Source organism: Rhinopithecus roxellana, chromosome 16 (assembly GCF_007565055.1).
Source record: "Rhinopithecus roxellana isolate Shanxi Qingling chromosome 16, ASM756505v1, whole genome shotgun sequence".
Taxonomy (NCBI): Eukaryota; Metazoa; Chordata; class Mammalia; order Primates; family Cercopithecidae; genus Rhinopithecus; species Rhinopithecus roxellana.
Window position 1 is genome coordinate 60024394 of NC_044564.1, and position 16380 is coordinate 60040773.

Genomic DNA, 16380 nt, shown 5'->3' on the forward strand with positions numbered 1-16380 from the left:
AAACACTGGCTAATCTATTTAAGTATATATATAGATATGCATATATATATATATACTGTGATAGGAAACGCTAAAGACTAACTGGAAACAAACACTGTTGATATCTTATACTACTTGCTATGCTACATTGGTGTGCCATAACTTGTGTACTATTTAATTTTTCTACACAGTGTTCTTACGATAACAGTTCTGTGGAGGTGTGTGTGGGCGCCACTACAGAGATCTGGTGTCTACACTGACAGTTAGTAAAATGCATGCCATGCATTTTATTAATAATAATAATAATATTCTGGATATGGAAATTAGTGGGGTTGAAGTGCGCTTCAGAACTAAGCACTTACCAATAGATTCTGGAGATTTAAATACGGAGAGAAGAAAGACAGCATAAAAATATTATTATATTCCTTATAATTTGGTACAAATTTTTCAGAGTTAAAGCTTTATATACTAAATCATCTATGTTACATGTGAATAATTAATTCTTTATTTACAATAACAGAATGCTAATCTACACAATTCTGCTGACAACAAGCAAAAGAGGCAGTTAACAAGACGCTTTAACATCACAGGACAGGTCAAAAGCTGAGAATTCTGGGAAGACAGGCAGTTAAACAACTTAGAATTCTATACCAATATTACTACCAATGTCAAAGTAAACAGCTTATTATTATATGTCCCTGTGAAATTACCTAGGGACAGGCTCTAAAATTTAAGAAATTTAGAATTATCTCTACTTTTAATCTAAGAGAGCAAAGGCATAAACTTGGGATGGGAATGGGAAAAGGAGAAAAGGGTAAAGAGAGAGAGAACACAGCAAAAGCTGGAGTCTACACCAAAAGCAGACTTCTGTAGATCCAGTCACTGGAGGGTTCAAAAACCTTGATGGGCGCACACTACTGTGGCTAACGTGTAGAAAATGTTCACTCACAAGGATACTATCATAGTATTAATAAAAATCCCCTCCTTTTACTGGTAAAGACTTTCAAAAAAATATATCTGGTTACTCATGAGATAACGTTTCTGTGTTTGATGTATTCGTGAAAAGAAAGCAGATGTGCCCAGACTTACTAAACTTTGGTACTTTGATGAGTTCAAATGTAGAAAAGACAGCAGAAAACATACTTTAATAAAATTGAATCATTTTAGGGTTTAACATGAACATTTTGTTTTTTAATGGATACAACCATTGGAACTCCTTGCAAGTTCTGAATGAAGTCCAATGTTGAAATAAATTTGTTTCAAAAGAAAACAGAGAAAGAAGAAAGAAAGAGGAGAAAATGGATCCATCAAATACTGCGAAAAAGCAGTAAATTAAAAAATTATCAAAAATACAGTCACAGCAGTGAGCAATGTGGATTAAACAGAAGCTGCAAAACACACAGAGAAAAGGAGAAAGACAGACTCTGAAACAGGCTATGACATCACAAACATGGACCACCCATTAAGTAACAGAGAAAGAGAAGAGGGAGAAAAATCAGTACCTAGAAATAAAAAATAAATAAAATTAAAATTAAAAATAAAGAGAGAGAAAAATTTAAAAAAAAAGTTCTCTAGGAGTTAGTAGAAACAGTAACAAGACCCTACCTGATCGTAACTGCTTAATACGACCATTGTTGTTGCTTGTGTCCACGGGTAAGAAATCTTTAAACCAAGTGATTTCTGGATCCGGATTACCACTGGCTGCACAAAGCATGGTGGCCGTGCGAGTACGCTCAACCACCTTCAACTGTGGGCCCATGTCAATGGTAGGGAAGCCCCTGGGAATTTGATCTTCTGCAAGACAAAAGGTGATAGAAACATTCAGTTAGCAAGTCAGATGCTCCAAATTCAAGAGATTCCCCAGAAATCTCTCTTTACCTTATTCAGTGCTTGTTGAGAACCTAAAACAAACCAGGCACTAATAAATTAGAACACAGTCACAGTGCCGTTACTGATCGGAAGAGTAAACAGTCTATGTAAGAGACGAACAGACTAACACAGAACTCAGACGGGGCTGACTACGATGAGGGGATGCAGTGAGAGCAAAGAGGGAGAAATAGTTATAACATTTGTGCTTGAGATCAGTGAGTACAGGAAGCTTTGATTTAAAGTTGGCATTTAGGAAAGAGCACAATTGGCCAAGTCACAAAAAGGGGAGAAGGAGATTTTAGAAAGATCCGGGAATGTCACAAGTGTAAGCATTGAGGTAGGAAAGGTTTTGCCGAGAGAAGCATGGAAGCCAGCAGTGCCAGCCTGGAGAGTGCATCGGGAACAAGCGGAAGCTGGATCATGCTATCTCTTTCAAAGCTGGTATGTTTTTCTTGTAACTCTATGTTTTCCCACACAAGCATAAGGTTCAACCCAAACTGATTACTTTGTAAGAGTTTCAATTAACCGGAAAATTGTCTGAGATTGCTTTACAAAAGAAGAGCAAAAGCAACTCCTTATTAATGGCACAAAAGCACATGTTCCTTACAGGGATAAGAGAATGCTTTCTTCCATCCCAAAGACCTGCACCATTTTCAGTAATTAAAAAGTTGAAATTCCTAAATTTTGAATCTCCAACTCACGCAAAATTCACTTCTTGCTACCCACATCGGAACTGTTCCAGATCCTAGCTCTTGAGAAATTAAAGTCGCTTAAATCCTACAATCATGCTCCGCACTGATAACTGACATTGCCGGCTCTTCTAGCCAAGATTAGAAAGGTGTGTTCTATCTAAGCACTGAAGGAATTTTACTTAGATGGGTGGCAATTATCCAAATTAGAACATGGCCATTTGTTTGAAGATCATGAATGTTTTAAATTATACTTTAAGCTCTAGGGTACATGTGCACAATGTGCAGGTTTGTTACATATTTACACATGTGCCATGTTGGTGTGCTGCACCCATTAACTCGTGATGATGAAATATTTTTACTTCCAATTGAGTCTGGCATTGATTTAATCAATACCCCCTCACAGCTACTGATAAATTTTCATAAGCCACCAATTCTAAAATGACTGGAAAGCATAAACAGCAGCAAGGAAAACATTAGATATCATCAGATCTGGCATATCGCTTCTCCCTGGATGCCTCCTACAAGCTCCAGTATAATCCCTGAATCCACAGTTGATGGTGAATCTTACCGAGGTTATGTTACAATTTCTAATGAAGAAGCTCCATTTTGATGCCTCTACCGTGTTGTCAGTCAACAGCACGTGTTCTCCAATTCTCTCCCTCTGGAGCCGAGGGGTAAATGCGGTCTCCTAAACCTCACTAGCAAAGTCCTTTTCAATCAGGTCTCATTTTCCTCAGCCTCTTAGGGATCGCCTCTCTCATAGGAAATTTTTCTTCCGCCCACATTGAAATTCTCACCACTTCCCAGACAAATCATGTCTGCTGGGTACTCTATGCCTCTAGGAAGCCATGCAGCCAAAGTCACCTTCTTTGTAAATCTTTTCCAAATCCTCTCAAACATATTTCATTCTTTCCTCCTCAGAGCTACCATAGCAGCGGCTACTCAGATCCACTACCTTGTACTTCTTAACTCACGATTTTATCCTTCCACACCAGGAGTTCCTCCATGTCTCATCTGTATTCTGCTACCTTGCCATCATGCTAGCCTGGGTTTCCAGATTTTAAGAGAAACTCCAGTGATTCCCAAGCTTGTGACTGTTTAAAAATATATATATATCCTACTATGCAGAACTTCTGGTAGAGAGACAATCAGATAAATAGTTAAGGAACAGAGAGATTTTGAATGTAAATGGTGAAAGAATGTAAGATGCTACTAAAGATTAAAGCTCCCAAGAAAGAGAAATTTCACTGATCAACAGGTGCAGTTATTGTAAGATAAAATTGATGGACTATTAAGGAAAAGTGTAGACTCTGGCTCTCCTGCTGGGTAGGATAGAAAGTATATATTTTTTACTAACATAGTCTGTGAAAGACCAAAAGAAGCTAAGGCAAGTTTGATTTGCCACCTGATTCACGACAGAATACCTTCCTATCAGACCAGGTAGTTAGGGCTGGGTACTAAAGACACTTATAAAAATAATTAACTGCAGTGAGCTAAACTTCACTTAAGTTGAAAGATGTGGTTCATTTGTGGAAGCAGTAATATGTTGTTTTTGTGAATGTTTACACATCATCAGCCAAGCAGAGGTCTACAGTAGATAAGTGTCAGGAACAGTAGTTAAAAATTGAATTTCAAGGCTCCAAGAGAAAGTTAAAAATTAAAAGTGGGATGCAAATCAGGCTATGCTGGTTTTAATAATCGATTCCACTTGAATTTCATCAGGCTGTTCTTTATGTCTTTAAAGGTTTTGCCAATATATTTACATCAACAACATAGTTCTGATGTTGTATGGGGGAAAAAAGAGCAGAAAGATCAATAGCTGCTATACCACACACATTATATTATTAAATAGCTCACTTGGCAGCTATTGACACAAAGTGCTTCAAAGGATAAAAGTAATTTACCTCAAGTGCTCCAAAGCCAACTACATTGCCTTCATAGAAATGAGTTTCTGAAAAAGCTCTTAGATTTTGTTGTTGTTATGTTCCATTTTTAAAGCAACCAACTTAGGTTAATCAAAAATCATCATGGAATTCCTGAGTGGTTTCTGTATGTCCTAAGACACTGTATCTCTCCCATGGTGTTTAAGCACCAGTTACATTTGCCTGCATAAATATTGCTTTGCTAGTCATTACTTTTCTTCTACAAGTTCATCTCTCGGAAGAACTGAGCCAATATTCAGTGCTGATCAGTGGCAAGTACCAAAGGCTTAAGAATTGTCGAGCCACTTGCTATGGGCTCTTACCAAAGAAATCTAGATTTAATAACCGTTTATAAGAAATAAAGTCCTCACCTTGGGGAGAGCTGACAAAATTGACTTACGCCCTCCTGAAAAGCGGTCTAATACATTTTCATGACCTTTCTTTTCCTTCCTGGCTCATAAAGAACACTCCAGAGCCCCTTTTTCATATACACGAGTGCACAACAAAGATAATCTTTGTTGCATACTAATGGGACAGAAAATGTAAAGAGCGTTCCTTTCTTATTTTTAATAAGGGTAATTAAATTCTATCCATCCCCCCTTTGCACAGAATCTCTTTGAATGCACTTTCTTCATTAAATTTTCATGAGAAACATCACAATGTAACAGATTCAAATAGCCAGAATCGTTACACGTTGACAGTTGTGGCTTGTTTCCAATTTGACTGTCAGGTATTTGGCAATAAAACTCAGTATTCAACATAAAACAAACTGTAGAAATAATGAAATTTCTAATTGGAATGCTTATCTCCGTGGGTGTAGTTTAGAAGATGTTAATTGCTTTTTCTTCATCCTCTACATTTATTAGTGATTTATATAAAACTGCCTTGGCCATTTGATAACATCAATTTTGACAGCTCCTCAAATGTGTGGTACCAGAAACTTGGGAATCAAATCAATATCCTTAATACCTTAACCACACAAACTTTCACAGGAAAAAGCAGCTAGCAAAAATTAACAAATTGTCAATATGCTAGTAGCTTTAAACTTTTACATGAGGTGAAAAGAAAAACATTTTGTCCTATTCATTAATGTGCTCATTAAGCTTTAAAGTGCCTTACTTATCACTGTTCCATATTAATATTCAATCATGCAGAATTAGCTACTAATTCATCAACAATTTAAATCAGACTTGACCTTCACAAAGCCATTTGGTCTGTCATTTTGAGAGGCCATTAAAGGGCAGATTACTACATACTTGTGCTTAGTGAATCATAGAGTCATACACATTTTGTTTGGAATGGCAGCTATAATAGAACTGGAAATATAGCACATTCTTTGAATCTGTTGGTGTCTTAATGAAATATGCTTATATGAATCTTTCAGTTCCATTAAGGAAAGAGAAAAATGAATGAATGAATGTGAGCATTTTCCAGAGTTCCCATTGTTGTAGAACTTGTTAACAACCCTGACCTACCCAGGACTTGAAAGGAATGAATTTATGAGGAAAACAGTCTGACATTGTTTTGTAGGTAGTCATGCCTTACATATCTGTGAATGACCAAGTAATAGGTTTTGCATAATTTGCTCAGTTAAACTGTTTTCATTGTTCATGCATAAACAATATTAATGATGCTCTTACTTTCACTCCACTTTCACAAACACTGAATCTCTTCTTTGAAAGGAAGCCAGGAAATTCTAAATTGCCTGCTAAGGCTACAGTCCCCTTCCAAGGTGGTCCTAAGTAGCTCTTCTTGCCTAATCTTGCTAGGGCTCTTGCTGCGTGAATTCAACCAGACTAGTCCTTTGACTCTAATCCCAACTGATTTAAATAAGTCTTCAATAAAGAACTGTTTGCCATGGTCTTTGGAAAGATCCCAATTTTTAAGATTAACACAAATATGTTTATGAAGAAAAAGCATGTCAATTATATCAATGGTATGCTTCCTCAAGTGCAGTATTTAAAAATTTGGCAAGTATACCTGAACACTTAGATATCATTGACAATACAGAGGTTTTGCAGTAATGGCAGTACAATAAAACAAAAACACAATATGGATGAAGAGACAGCTGTTATCATGAAGCATTCATTCCCCGGAATTACTTTTCCAAGTTTCAAACAGTTCAGAGTAGCTCCTCTTTAAAAATCCCCAACTACTGTTATCAATAAACCCTAATAATAGTCAATATATAAGTGTGAACTCTTACAAGCTCACAGGAGGGGATGGAGCTTATAACAAATAAATATTTGTTATTTCCTTTGTAACCTTTCCAATGTTCAACAAATACTCACAATTAGAAATTTTTATGATGCCTTGACAGCTACTTTCTCAGCACTCACTCATGAAGCATCTCTCAATCCTCCTGGAATGTCATTCATTGAAATACCATTCCTCAATGCCATTCATTGAAACAGTCATTCTTCAACTATTTGTGACTACACATTTGGCCTCCTTGATTTGAGTATCAGTCTATTAAGAGGCAAAACCATCTTACAGTCTTTTTTTTTTTTTTTTTTTTTTTTTTTTTTTTTTTTTTTTTTTTTTTTTTTTTTTAGTGTCATAAGGAGTATTAGACTTAAAGACTTACAAAAATGGCTGTTTGTGACTTTGTTTTCACAATCTTTAGTTTTATCTGTCAGCAAGTGATTTTCCTCCCATTGAGAATACGCAATTTATGCTTTCCTTCCTTAATTTATCACAGTTGCTCTGTCAGAAGCACACAATTTACTTCTTGCTTTCTTCATTTTACAGGAGTGTTTCCCTCATATATTGGTTGTAAGTTCCTACGTGTCAAAAGTATGACATGACAAAACCACATGTGTAAACACAATGAAACTGAAAAGAACACAATAGAACATTATCTATATTCTACTGTTATTCTATCTATAGAATAATGGTGGAATTCTTCGTGTTCAAACTAATGGCTGAAAAATAAAAAGCCCAGGAGTGAACTACTCAGTTTTTTGTTGAGGCAAACACTGTGGGTCTTCCTTCACTGACAGGAATAAAGATTTCTAAGTCACTGGGTATCTTACAGTCTGAGGCATTCATATACTCTCACAGAACAAGAGTGATTTCTTTTCTTTGAAGGGTGGAAAGACTGAGTGAGAAAAGTTTTCAATAACATAAGAAAACAAGGAAAATGATAGACTAAACATGTAGCATATTTTTAAAATGAAAGTCCTAGCCGATCATATATATACATATACATATGAAGCCTATATCTATGATATATATGAAGATATATATATATATGATATATACATGAAGATATATATATATGGGCTTCATATATATGTATGGCATATATATATAAACATGTATGGGCATGTGTGTGTGTATGTGTGTGTGTGTGTGTATATATATATATATATATATATATATGGACTTTTTCACCTGTCAGAGGATCAGTACTGTTCTATGCAGCAGAAAGTCAGTGGCTTTTTACACTTAAGAAAAAGTACAAACTTTCTTGGAAAATTAAAATACATATTGGTCTTACGGTGGTCAAATAAGGTAGATAAGATACTATAAAATATTTTATGAACATTACACTATATATTGAAACAAGAAGATAATTTGAACTATTAGTTCTAAAAACCTACTGGATAGTCAACAGAAGGCATCATTCATTCTACAAATATTTATCGAAGGCCTCCTTTGTGCTGGACGGGGCCAGGCACTGGGTATGAAGTAATCTAGAGAATCTCTATATTGTTGTGATTTAATTGTATCTGCAGGATAATTAGCTTCTTTGAAAGTAATAATAGTCCCAAGCACATACACAGGAGGATTGAATTAGATAATGCATTAAATATGCCTAGCGCTGCCTGGCACTAGTGTCTGGCATCTAGTAAAATACTAGCATATATGTACTTGCTTTATCCCAAGCTCCAGCAATAGATCTAAAGGGATCAGAGGCATGAGACTCTAAGGCTTGATAAAACAAGAAGTGCAGCATAAGCTGCAAATCAGAAAATATTCTATGCAACTCATAAAAAAACAAGGATTATCTAGACATGCAACTAAATTTAAAGGGTAGTGTTTGTGCCAAGTAAACTCTTTAAAGCTAATAAATGTCCTCTTTTCCCTTTGAACAAGATTTTAGGCTCTTTGATTAATCAACAGTACAAACAAATAAAATTCATATTATCAGAGGATTTGTTCCTAAAAATGAATTTTAAAAACTCTAAATATTTGGGATGTCAAAGGTTGTTGTGAAAGACTGAAAACAGTGGAACCAACTGTTTTTCCCTATATCATGGCAGGCATTTTTCTTTTAATTATTCAGGGAAGGGGAATTAAGTATTCCTCATCTTGGGGAGTAGGTCATGTTAAGAAGCCTATATGGCTTTCTTAAAGAAAATAATTTTTTAAAAGATGACGCCAAGAAGTCAGAGTTTTGTTTCTTCATCTCAAAAGTTTCTTAACATTCAGAAAATAACCGTATGGGGAAAATTATATATATCAAGAAACACCTCTGTACAAAGTCTCCATAAGCTAGTTCTAATAGCTCCATTCATTTTTCAGCTCTGGAGAGGGAAATTCTCTCAAGGAGATTTGTCTAATGTGATGTTCTTACCAAATCCCACCTTTAACAGAATGGAATTTAATAAGAACATCATATTAAATAAACTTAAAATTTTACATACTACAAAGCACTATAATGCCCAGTATCTCTAAAATACAAATATTTGACCCCTATTAGAGTTCCTTGAGGTAAATAAGGATGGTATCATTATCATTTTTTGTGGCTACGAAACAAAGACTCAGTAATATTGTTATTTTTTTCATATCCTACGTGTAGAAAAAAAAATTAAAGAAAGTCTTTCAGCTCTAGATTTGGTGTCTTTTTATTGTGTCATGTTTCCTCTATGCAAATTGCTATTCTTCAAATAAATCTTCATCACATAGTGATGAAACTCTTAATCAGAGTCAACTCATAATGAATGGGACAACAAAAAAGTTTGAATACTTGGTCATTCTTTACTTTTATTTTTTTTAAGCAGCATGGACTAGATACGCAAGTTCCATGGGATGTAATCATACTTGAAAAATAGATCTACATTTAAAAATCCACATATATATACATACAGACACACACATATATGTATATACACACACATATATACATATATACACACACATATATACGTATGTATATGTATATATACTTACATATGTGTGTGTATATATATAGGCTTCTCATTCCCTCAGGATTGGTACTAGAAGAGACAGAATTCTGCCATGTCTGTTACCCAGTACAAGGTAGATGAGAAATGGAAGAGCGTGAAAAGGTTGATAAATGTCAAGTAATTTTCCTAGAGAGCTGAGATTCAGTACTGTGCCTATACCTTTAGCCCTTCTGTAATTTCTATTTAATTATCTATGAAGGGCTGTGAATGGCGGGCCTTCTGACATGAGCAGATACCAAAAGTCAGTAGAAAGACCAGAAAAGCAGATATAAGTAGACCTAACATATCTACCCTACGAATTTGGGCCACAAGGTCCCTCTTCTGTTATATGGGACTAATAATGATTATTCCAAAGCTTTGTCTGGACAGGGAGACAGATCAGTGTCTCAGAGGCCAGAAGGCAGAAGATTATCATTGGTATATTTGCTACTTTGTTGAACAATGACTTTTCAAGTCATTATATTTCAAAATGAATCACAGTATCAGGCTACAAAAAAGAACCACCATTTTCTTTCCAGAATACAGTCCTTGAAGAAGAGAAAAAAACATTCTTTTCTTAAAGGAAACAGTGTAAATAAAGTTTTTATTTTCACCAGTCCAGATGGCAGCAGGGTATAATTTGTACTGTGTTGACATCATGACCATTATTATTCAAAGTCAATTTTCCTGTAAGTGAATTGAATAAGGGACTGAAAACAGAAAAATAAAGAGCAAAGAAATAAAAGCTAAATCGATGTTTCCTAGCAAAGTTGGGCTCTTGGGCCATCATCAAAATGTTATGCATATGAATAAAATTGAAAAAATCATATAAATAAAGTAGTTTCTAACTACAAATCAAATGCTAGTCCAGTCAGAAAGAAACTATATAAAGCAGGAAAAAAACTGCCAGTTAATACATGACATTCCAAATGGAATATGTAATAAATATAAGATCTGTTCCCAAAAAAGTAATTATGAACAAGATACAATAATTTTTTTCCAAGGTCCTCTTTGCAAGTTATTACATACAGATAGTACGCTTGTCTTAATATGGCTATAAATCAATCAGCTAAGCTTTTATTTCAGAGTAGATTTAGGTATCTCTTAAAGGCAGTCACTGGATACAAGAGTCTCGAAAGATTTCTCATAGAATTATGCCATGCAGGAATAGAAAATTGGACATTGAAAAGCTAAGAGCCTCATTAGCAGCTACTAAGTATTCAGCATACCAACCAGCTACCCACAGAGCATTCCAGAGCAAAGCTCCATTTTATGAAATATTCCTCACATTTCGAGGAGTTTGCAAGGCACTCCTGGCAGAGAATAAAACAAACTGTTTAGAAGCAATGTATGCAATTATCCTACAAATTACAAAGTAATGTCTACATAGCAGAACATAAACCCCAGTTAGATTTAATTATCATTTGTCTAAAGGTGGTAGCTCCAATATTACATTGCATTAAGGCATACTGTTATTAGTACTTGGCCTTAGCAAATGATTACCCTTTTTGCGATTCATAATCAAATAAATTCATTGAGAAAAAAAGAAGCACCTTCTCCTCCTACCTAGCAACATTATTAATACCTGAACACTTAAGTAAATACTTAGGAATCAGGGAAACACATTTATTCCCTTCTTTGGGGTTCATTTAGATAAAATCCAATATCCATCCACTTTCACAAATCTCATTATTCCCTGTCAATTTATATTAAGCAACAAGCAGGTGTCATTATACTCACCCTTTACATCCATACAAATGTTTACCTGACTTTGAATATTCAAATAATTAACCACTTTACAGAAATGTATATTTAAATCATACAGTGAATTTTATTATTTTTAGAAAATAATTTTTTTAATCTTGTTTTTTAGAAAAAGAGGCACAAAGACAAAAATAGTAAACATGGAAAGAGACCTGGGTTTGGATCCTGCATCCATTATTTGTTAGCTTTGTAGAAAGTTACATACCAACAAGCTCAATCAAAAGAGACTACAAAAAACATTCAATGTGGTTGCTTCACTATATTTTGGAAAATGCAAATTTTCTAAGCCATCAAATGTTACAAAAAAAGAAAATCAGAATCAATTGTGTAGTGTTGGATTGGAACTAACAGTATTGGTGTGAACACCTAGTTTTAAATATATACATGTACATTTGTGTATATATGACATATATACTATACTATATGTATCATTTTAAATATATGTATACATTTATATATATATGACTTGTAAATGAGTATGCATACACAAATACACATTCTTTATATAAACTTACCAAACACATCTTCCCTAGCTGAGCCAAGAGAGGCTGGGAGAAGTAATACCCAAGAGCAATGGTCACACCTTGTATTTAGATCTTGGTATCTAAATACCATCCTCCAGTGAAAGGAAACACTTTCCTTTCGGAAAGCTTCCCTTCAGAAAACTCCTTAGAGAAATCACTGATTCCAGTTAGGACTGGGACAAGGAAAGAATGAGACACACCTGGAATTATTCTGTTGTATAAGAAAATACTCAAAGAATGAAAGGTATATACTAAATGTACACAGAAGCCAGCTTAAAGGGCTCTTATTGACCAAATATGGGACAACTTCAACATCAAAATTAAAAAAGACAATATTAACAAGTTATAACACACTAAATAAAATAAAGGCATGCATCCATATTGATATAAATAACTGAGTAAATTAAAAGTTTCAGGAGAAATAGTATCTTTACATAGTATCAAAGGGACTCCCTACATAAATTTATTAAATACAAAGAAAGCACTCTGTGAGAGATTAAATGACGGGGAAAGTCTTAAGCATCTCCTAAATTTACAGTATGCAATTAGAAACCAAAAATGATGCTCCTTATGCTGCTGCGGATGCCAATGATAATAATTTTAAAAATAATGCTCCCATTTACGTGATTTTGCTGTATTCTAAGTGCTGTAGTAGTCCTAAAAATACCATTAAAGACAAATAATTTTGAAGTTTTTAATTTAAAAATATTTAAAATAATAAAATATGTAAAGAAAAATTAGTATCTTTACATTGGAGAAGGCTCGCAGAAACAACCTTGATTAAAAAATCAAAGTTAATGACATCAGCAATAGGATAATTCAAACTCATGTGCTGAGAAAAATATAACGTCACTTCGACAATAATCCTGGAAAAGAGTCATAACCTAAATATGACCACCAGTAAACATCAGCAAAACCCCAAACAAGAACATTTTGTTAAATAACAGCCTTCTTATCTTCAAAACTATCATGGTCAGAAATGTCCAAGAAAGACTGAGAAAGTCTTCCAGGCTGACAATTACAAAATATAATTCTGAACTGGAGTCTCTGTGGAAAATTAGAAAAACTTGAATAGGGATAATTCGTGAAATGCAAGTAAGAACAACTGGCAAAATGTGATCAAAAGTGAATGGGGATCTAAGAATTAGATGGCTATGATGCATCCATGTTTACTTCCTGATTTTGTTAGTTCCATTGTAGTTAGGTAGGAGAATGCCTTGTTTGTATAAATCTGAGTATTTGGGAATGATAGGCAAGGCAACCTGTCAGCAATTAACTCTCAAATAGTTCAGGAATAATAAGTTCTTTGTACTGTAGTTTCTATTTTTCTATAAGATTGGGATCATTTCAAAATTTTAAACTATATAGAAGTAAACTGTTATAATTAATTCATATTATCAGAAATACATAGACTTATTCCCATAGAAAGCTTCTGGGTAGCTAGATATACTCAAGCATTGTTTTCCCAACTCTGACAAACATTCTTAATATTTTACTTTATTTGAGGCCCTCTTGAACACCATGACTATTTAAATGACATTCCAATTGTTATTACCAATTTTACACAAATGATGACAATATCTGAAAAAAGCTCTAAAAATACGTGAATTCATATAAAATTAAGACATAAGCATTTCATTACAATGAACAAAACTGAGTGATACTCAAGAGCAAGGTGCAAGCTCATGAAAAGAAAATGTGAGAAATCAATATTCTAATAACATAATGGACATTCATGATTTTTATTTAGAGTAATGATAAAGTCTGATAAAAGTTTAAGATAGAAGACAAACTTTTTGAGGGTCTTCCTTCCAATTAAAACATAATTAACTTAAGACTCAGAATAGCTTCTGAAATCCAAATTTTTTTTTTTTTTAAGCCAAACTTTCAAAAATTTTAGCAACAATCCACCTTCCCTTCAGCTCATCACAGCTCTCTCCTCCTGGAAGAAGAACACATTCAAGAAAATGCTTGTGACCCTCTAGTCTTTAATAATGTAAGGGAATGGGAGCAAGAGGAACAAAAAAAAGTGACTCAGATATGTCTAAAGAACTTTTCTGAAAAGAGCATTTCACTATTTTACCACATCCAGTAACAGTTTTTATCGTTTTAAACGCAAACTGTGGTAGGTATTTGTTTTATCTGACGGAAGAAAATTGATTCTGAAAACAGAGGTAATGGTAGTTTTCCTTAGAAGGTGTCTTGAAAGATAAAAAGATCAAAATCTTTAAACATCAAACATCACATATAAAATGTTTCACTGAAAAAAATGAAAACTACCGGAACACATGAATAAGCAGTTAAAAATAACTTACATGTCTCAGAATGTATTATAGATCTATGGAGAAACATTTCCCACAAATGCAAATAATTTTCTATCTTTATAGGGCAAAAATCAGCCTGAATGTAACACCAAAGAATAACCAAATGGAACTAGGTTTTTTGTTTTGTTTTTTCATAGACAGGGTCTCGCTCTGTCACTCAGGCTGGACTGCAATGGTGCAATCATAGTTCACTGCAGTGTCGACCTCCCAGGCTGAAGTGATCCTTCCACCTCAGCCTCCAGAGCAGCTGGGACTATAGGGATGTGCCACAATGCCTGGCTAAATTCTTTTTATTTTTCATAGAGATGGTTCTCACTAAGTTGCCCAGGCTAGCCTCAAATTCCTGAGTTCAAGTGACTCTCTATCAAAAGAATATCATATGTAAAAGCAAACACAGGATAGAAATATATTCACTATGCTTTGAAATATCAAAAATATTAAGAAGCTATTCAACAGGAGTTCAGACATCTGGAAAATAACCCAATTGAAGTAAAACTACCCCAAAATGGCCAAAACCACTACCAAAAGTTCCAGGAATGAAATCCCTTATCTTTTACAACTAGACAGAAGAGTTGTCAAGCATCCACATAAATTCTAAAACCTTGACTTTCTTCTTCAATAGATTAAACACAGCAAATTAGAAAAGGGGTTTCAGGCAAAACCTGAGGGCATACATAAAGGATTGTGATCTTTTTCCTAAAAGCAAATGAAAGGAAAGAGGTTTTAAAGCTAGATACAAGTGTATGGGCACTTCAGTGCTTGCAGGCATGTGCATTGGGAGGTTATGTCACTTGTCACAAAATTGGCATTTCAAAAAAATGCCTTTTTAACTGCAGTATGAAAAATGCATTGGGGCAAAGCAAAAAATAAGAATAAAGTGATGTAGGCATGTTGGCATGTTATTTAGGATAGTACTGACATGGCCTAGTGGCAAGATAAACTTACATCAGGAAGTAGTAAAGGAGACAGGGAGAAGTGGAAAAAGTTCAGAATAATTTGAGTGTCAATTTTACAAGGGTTGGTAATATTTAGACGATGAGGAATGAAGGAGAATTATCAGGGATGGCTTTCTAAAATGTTGATTGTTCGCATATGTTTTCAGTCATGTCTTCCCTTGGGGAACAATGTCATGTATTTGAGGCACTCATGAAGCAGACAGTATGCCTCCATGAAAGACTCTCACCAATAGAGCTGCCTCTGGATGGAGCACAGCACTAAGTACAAAGCAAGTATCTGTCATTTGAACACTGATCCACCTTTTCCTTCAGGAATTGGCAAAAGGGGCTGGGTATAGTAAGCCACTTGCTTCCTTATCTGCTTTATCTCAGGATGAAGGCAAGAAATGTCAGCTTCAGCCTACATACGTGAGCTCAGCATCCTCACTACAGATGCGCCAGAAGTGTCCTGGGAGCCAGTCTTGAATGGGTTGTAAATACCACGGATTTGCATCAATTTTCTCCACTAATAGCTCAATTCCTGCAATTTGAAGACAGTTGAGCATGCCAGGGTAGTTTCTCCCTAGCCAGAAAAGAAACTCACAAAATATGACGAGTATGACAGCCAATGGTCTCCTAAATAAGAGGAAGAATAATTTGAGTTGTTGTCCTATGAAGACATGAAATTAAGAATCTCCTTATAGATAACTCATGGCTGTCACATTTTAATATACAACATGCCAATTAAATAGATACAAGTTTCCAATGATAAGATGATACTCAGAATCGATATCATAAAACCTTTTTCTTACATATTGAAAAGAACCCAGAGTTGCTCATTTTCATTTAGTTGTAATAGACTGACATATTGTTATAAATTTGGGAAATATACAATCTCTAATTCTTAACAAAGTGACAGCAAATTGACAAGAAAAAAAGTTATTTCAGCCTTGAATTCACTGACATAGCAAGGCGACATAACCCACCAATCCCCCCACAGCCACGAGTGGATGGTTTTGATGCTTACCACAAAATTAATGCCCCTTCAATTGCTCAGCGATGATGGCTGTGAGGCTGCTGAGTAAATAATGTGTGTGCATTCACTAAAGGAAGGAAGAATGTGTATTTCAGCCACTGATCCCTAATATAACCAACGCTATTTAAGTGTTTGTTGCTATAAAGATAAAATATTATGCG

The 16380-nt window shown here is 34.8% G+C and overlaps 1 protein-coding gene across 1 annotated transcript in view; it reads right to left on the minus strand.

The window, feature by feature from the left end:
- PTPRD (protein tyrosine phosphatase receptor type D) overlaps nt 1–16380 on the minus strand; it is a 339878-nt gene that overhangs the window by 212810 nt on the left and 110688 nt on the right. Inside the window, 2 exon segments of the mRNA XM_030919181.1 lie at nt 342–350; nt 1585–1773. Coding sequence (XP_030775041.1) covers nt 342–350; nt 1585–1773 — 198 coding nt within the window.